The 5,882-nt window shown below is 49.2% G+C and overlaps 1 protein-coding gene across 1 annotated transcript; it reads left to right on the top strand.

The window, feature by feature from the left end:
* The first annotated feature begins 1,544 nt into the window (after positions 1-1,544).
* On the top strand, positions 1,545-5,650 carry LOC119090441 (delta(24)-sterol reductase-like). Its single transcript, XM_037213246.1, has 3 exons — positions 1,545-1,688; positions 2,031-2,181; positions 5,267-5,650. The coding sequence occupies exons 1-3, from the start codon at positions 1,597-1,599 to the stop codon at positions 5,321-5,323; spliced, it is 300 nt and encodes a 99-aa protein (XP_037069141.1). The 5' UTR covers positions 1,545-1,596; the 3' UTR covers positions 5,324-5,650.
* Positions 5,651-5,882: the final 232 nt, after the last annotated feature.

Below are 5,882 nucleotides of genomic sequence, written 5' to 3'. Positions count from 1 at the left end.
GAAGTATATTGCTGTTGTCCTGTTTTTTGTAGTCAGGTCATCCCACGTCAACCGAGGAAGGCTTCATCACTTTGTCACAGCCATCTGGTTCATTTTTACGAGAGCTTTCCATTGCCGTTTTCTCCATGTCTTTAGCTTGTTTTGTTTCGGAGATGTGAGGACGGCCTGTGATGTGGTCGGCCCCGTGCGAGTGAAAAACATGCGTAGTGTGAGGGCTAATGAGAAGCTCTTTCCATGGAATGTATTTGTTTTTCCAGTCCGTACCTATGCAGTTGAGCGGCTGCTTCGCTTTTCAAAGTTGATATGGCCGCTGTCACGCCTGTCATGCCATATTCTCTGTCCTTCATGGTTTGTAAATCGTTTCAGCTGTTAAGTGCATTTGTGAGGAACATTATGCATATAGATAAGACAGCACTGTTGTCGCCATAGGATAACCAGGAGAAAGGATAGATGCAATGATATTTCGGGTACTTGTATTTATCGAAACTAATATGAGTAATGCATTCAACATGCAAAGTTGCCTTTCGATCACACTCGATTTTTCCTTTTAATAGCGAGCAACAGCTTTTACAAGTCACCAACATTTAGGGGATTAAAAGATGAGCAATTGGCAGCCATTGATACGATACGGTGTGTATCCAACTAAGTATTAAAGAGAATGCTCCTCATTTGCATGGGGTTTTGAACCGAAATAGCGATCTTGAAGATCATTTGCAAAGCCTTTACACTTTGTTTATGCTATGGTATAAAGAAACTACGATGCCCTTACACTTACCGCTATATTCAACCGTTATATCATCATTTTTACTAAGGTCTCTGACAAGCTGATCTGTAGTGACATTTAGTTTGTCCACTTTATGGTTTTTGAAAGCTTGAAAATTCTGCTGAAGGTGATACCAGGATCTCCTGAGACTTCTGCCGTCCAAAGGTAAAACTCCACATGTCCATTTCTGGCCATTTTGCGTTTTTTATGTCATCTGATCCGTCTCCTCATCATAAATTCAGATTGTTAAACCAATGATTCATATTTGCACGCGCTTTTAGTTAAAATAATGCGTTAAAAGCTTGTGAAAATTTGGACCGATGGTTTTAATGACCAAATCTAGCATGAGTAGACGCATCAGAAGACATTAAAAACCAAAAACGGCCAAGAATTAACACATGGGGTTTTACCTTTGGACGGCATATCTACAAACATCGTAAGTCTTGCAATGTGTTGTAGATATCAGAAGGCCTTCGGTTTTCTGGAATCTGGCCACGTTCTGAGATCCAGGTTCTTTTTAGGTTTTGCTGAAGAATGCTCTTGTGTCTGAGATGTTTTTGATGTGTACCAAGAATTTTCTAAGATCTGGGTTCGTTAAACAAAAAGTTGCTTAAGAGTTTTGAAAGGTTTGGGATCCTGTTTGAAACATTGTGGAAGCGTGTTTTGTGATTTAGGATTTTCATGGGATCCAGGGACACGTCTGCCTTGTCGTTGCCCATTTCTCCCCCTCTCCGCTTGAGTGGTGTACGATCACTCTTGACCCCCGACGCTCCGGCAGGGGTCAGCTGCGTCCCCCGAGGCCTGACCAGCTGTGCCCTGGTGCCGGCTGGGCCATGTTTAACGACCTGGGCGTGTACGGCGTGCCGGGACCGGTGCGACGCAAGCAACGATACGATGCGGTTCGCCAGATGCGCGCCATGGAGAAGTCAGTCACTGCTGGCGAACGGGAGCTTCGCCGGCACAACGCGCTTATAAGAACCGCGAACGTTTTGAAGTTTTCCTTGTGTATAATATGGTACCCGGTTGTGACAAAAGTGTTTTCATGCCAGCATATGTGGGAGCCAGCAATTTTCTTTCTTTATTGTTTCGACGCCTTACCAATCTGACTGGGTCAGTTATTTTATTGACATGCTCATGAGCGCAAATGAAATATCTTGTGGAATTGCAACTCGGGTGTTCCCTACAGCATAAGAGCTATACGTCTGCGTGTCACATGCCCAGGTGATCCCCTGTGCTCGTCTGATAGCCAACTGTCCGTGCCCTGCAGGTTTTGCCGGGATGTTGGCGGCTACCCTTTCCTTTACGCCGACATCTTCATGTCGCGGAAGGAGTTCGAGGAGATGTTTGACCTGACCGCTTACGAGCGCGTTAGGGACAAATATCACGCCAACGGTGCCTTCCCTCACCTGTACGACAAGGTATCTACCAATCGGATGATGCTCATAGCCAATATTCATGATAATAAACTGGCTGTACCTATAATCCGCCATGAGAAATATCGCGTTTTTGTTTTAACGTGCTAGGTATTTTGCGTTATTGTCTTGAGTATTTTGTCATCATTCAGTGATGTTTTAAGTTCTTTGAACTGCGAAAGTTTCGTTATTCTGTCGCAATGGCTTACTGAATAATTAAAGCAAATCGACCAAATATTAGCATCCAAGAACCTCACGAATTTACCAGCCGCCGAAGTTCGGAAAAACCATGGCTGGTTGGAGCCGATCACAAAATGACAGCCGGCTAAACCGAATGAGGGAATCGTCTGATAATGAACTTCAAAACAACACTAGCCGCGCCGAACATGTCCAGCGCGAATGCTGCATTGCAGCACGCACTTCGCTTTTCGGCTACCGTACGGAGATTTCCGTGGTGGCGCTAAATAGTGGCGCGTACCAACTCACGCTCTGTATTCCCGGGGCCGCACACATCCAACTCACGCTCTGTATTCCCGAGGCCGCACACATCCAACTCACGCTCTGTATTCCCGGGGCCGCACACATCCAACTCACGCTCTGTATTCCCGAGGCCGCACACATCCAACTCACGCTCTGTATTCCCGAGGCCGCACACATCCAACTCACGCTCTGTATTCCCGAGGCCGCACACATCCAACTCACGCTCTGTATTCCCGAGGCCGCACACATCCAACTCACGCTCTGTATTCCCGGGGCCGCACACATCCAACAACGGCTGAAGCTACATATCATCGACCTGGCGTCGATTATCGAAATCTGGTTTCGGCCATCGACGCTCAACAAAATGGTCGGGACGCCCGGCGACAGCATTTCCCGCCAAAGCAGAGCGCGGGAACGTATTGGAGGGGCGTAGTTTTTAGTCAAAGGCCTCCGACTCGCTTGTTTTGAAACGAAGTTGGGTCATATGCGGAGAGTGCTCCGTTTTTAGTGCATTTTATGGATAAGATTGGCCATTTTGCTCAGCCCCCGTCCCTCCCCCACCAAACCTACCTTGCGAAACTGCACCCCTGTGATGGAGGCTTAACGACTGGGACACGCTATGCATTTGCTACCACGTTATAAACATCCAGCCCACAGTGCGTCATAGTTAGGAGGCAAGGGGATCAAAATCGATGTCAAGTGATCTGCAGCGCACACCAACAACATGATGCACCGCAGTAAACCAGGATTTCGACCTTATATCGAAATATAATTTACATACGTAGCAGTGGAAGTACACTTTCTTTGCATATTAGGTCTTATTCGTGGGGGCAGCCTTAGAGGGCTGGGACCCCCGGTGCGCTGACTTTGCAGTGAATAGGTAGGTCCATGTCGCGTATGTATGCAGTCTCGAGCACATGTAATCGTCTCACACCGTGGCATCTGCCTGCGGTAGCGGTGCTATCTACCAGTTGTTGTATGGGGGGTCGCCGGTCATGGTGGGATTTCGCATGTGTTTTTGGGCCGCCGCCCTGGATGTACAATGTGGTGCGTCTATTGTGTGAGGTGGTAGCCATTCCAATGCAATTACAGCTCAGGTGGAGCGGCCCATCTTCGAAAGGGTACTCGTAACTCTACATTACAGTGGATTGCTTCAGTAGAGCTGTCCCACCAGTCAGGCTTTCAAAAGCATGTGTCATGAGATTTTAGTAAAAGATAGCTAGCCGCATCTGCGGCTGGTCCCCTGGTGGCGCTTACCTGCAGCGTCTGCTGATGATTGATCGTGCGAGCTTTCCATCGGCTTTGTACGCCTGCGACATGTTATTCTTGCAGTGCAGTGTGTGGACTGTAACGGCCAGAGCAGTACAGTGTGTGGACTGTAACGGCCAGAGCAGTACAGTGTGTGGACTGCAACGGCCAGGGCAGTACAGTGTGTGGACCGTAACGGCCAGGGCAGTACAGTGTGTGGACTGTAACGTCCAGAGCAGTACAGTGTGTGGACTGTAACGTCCAGAGCAGTACAGTGTGTGGACTGTAACGGCCAGGGCAGTACAGTGTGTGGACTGTAACGTCCAGAGCAGTGACGGTGCGGGCCACGTAGACTAGATCAAGGCTATCTTGCGCGATGGAACGGTCCGGTCTGAAAAGAGTGGCAACAGACACGTCGAGGCTTAAATAAGTCAGTCAGCTGTTCACGGTATTTTGATGACTTAAGATGACGCAAGTGGAAAGGTCAAGTGATAGATACCATGTCGACGTGGGGCAGATGCCGCAGTAAAAAAACAGCTTATACTCATTGGACCCCATCAGACCGTACCTCTTTGGGACAATTCGTTTCCAGACCCCCATTTGAGTGACCCTGGGCAAAGCATTTCCTGCCCTTATTCGCCGTTTTCCATAGCGCGAAGTGTTGGTGGAGGGGACAATGCGATCCCTCCGCCATTCCGAAACTAATAAAGGTGGAGCTTAGCGGGAAAAAGCAGTGGATTGGTCTCGACGAAATCTTACAATTGGTATCACACTTCACGTTGCTAGGTCAATGCTTGATCCCATTATTTAGAAGATTAGGTTGCTGGGCCGCCCCTTCAGGTAATTTATACAATTTATACAATGCCACACCCATTTCTTCCCTGGGATGTATTTTGCAAGGCATCGTTTTTCATTTTAATTTAGAGCTCCCTTTTTTAGGCGAGGGCCATCATACGTAAACACAGTGCATGCTTTCTGCTTATAAAATGCTGATGCTTCCGATAATCTGGCATTCAAAGGGTCTGTTATGGTTATTTCATGGAGACCATAAGCATGTCTCTGTTCTAAGTTCTTAATGCGCTCAGGGGATGTGCGGCACTGGTGATCTTCCTTGCGCCCTGCGACTTGTCGCGCTGTAACCGTGACCCTCGACGCGCTGTGACCGTGACCCTTGTCGCGCTGTGACCGTGACCCTTGTCGCGCTGTAACCGTGACCCTTGTCGTGCTGTGACCGTGACCCTTGTCGCGCTGTGACCGTGACCCTTGTCGCGCTGTAACCGTGACCCTTGTCGTGCTGTGACCCTTGTCGCGCTGTGACCGTGACCCTCGACGAGCTGTGACCGTGACCCTCTTTTGTCGTCAGGTGAAGCCCGAGATTGACGTGGTGGCAGTCGGGGAGGAGTACATAGACCCGCTGTAGAGTCTCGCCCCCCGAACTCCGCTGCGCCGTCTGCAGTATGCCGTTCACCATCGTGCCACGACACCTGCCGTTGAATCACGTCTAAGAGTGACATGTGCCGCGTTTACCAAGCTGTCTGATGGCGACCGACCTGTTACATCTGAAGCACGCGTGCTGGTGCAGTATGTGCTGGCACTGATGCGTGCCACCCAGTGGCACGTGTTTGGGGACGGCATGTGCTGACGCGTCATTCGAGAGTGTGCATCAAGTTGGCTGGTAGCATCAAGCCTTTTGTGACGGGTACCACTCCTGCAGCTTTCGTCAATATATGGACGGATGGTCACCACGTTCCACCACTCTACCACTCAAATGTGGTATCCAGCTTTAACCCACGCTCGGGTGAAGTGGAGGGAGAGGGGGCAGCTTCTCTCAAAATGTTACGTTTCTTCAGAATTACATCTGAACGGCGCCGCGAAGCCGCGCTGGCAGTTGAATAACCGATCGTTTCGTGCAGCAAATGTAATGTAACCTGTATGGCTGCCGACCTAATGCGGCTCAAAGTCAGGCCAGGCTTCACAGC

The sequence above is a fragment of the Pollicipes pollicipes genome, unplaced genomic scaffold (genome assembly GCF_011947565.3).
Source record: "Pollicipes pollicipes isolate AB1234 unplaced genomic scaffold, Ppol_2.1 Scaffold_3087;HRSCAF=3621_pilon_pilon_pilon, whole genome shotgun sequence".
NCBI lineage: Eukaryota > Metazoa > Arthropoda > Thecostraca > Pollicipedomorpha > Pollicipedidae > Pollicipes > Pollicipes pollicipes.
The sequence above is the reverse complement of the archived record's forward strand: the minus strand, read 5'-3'. Positions and strand labels throughout refer to the sequence as shown.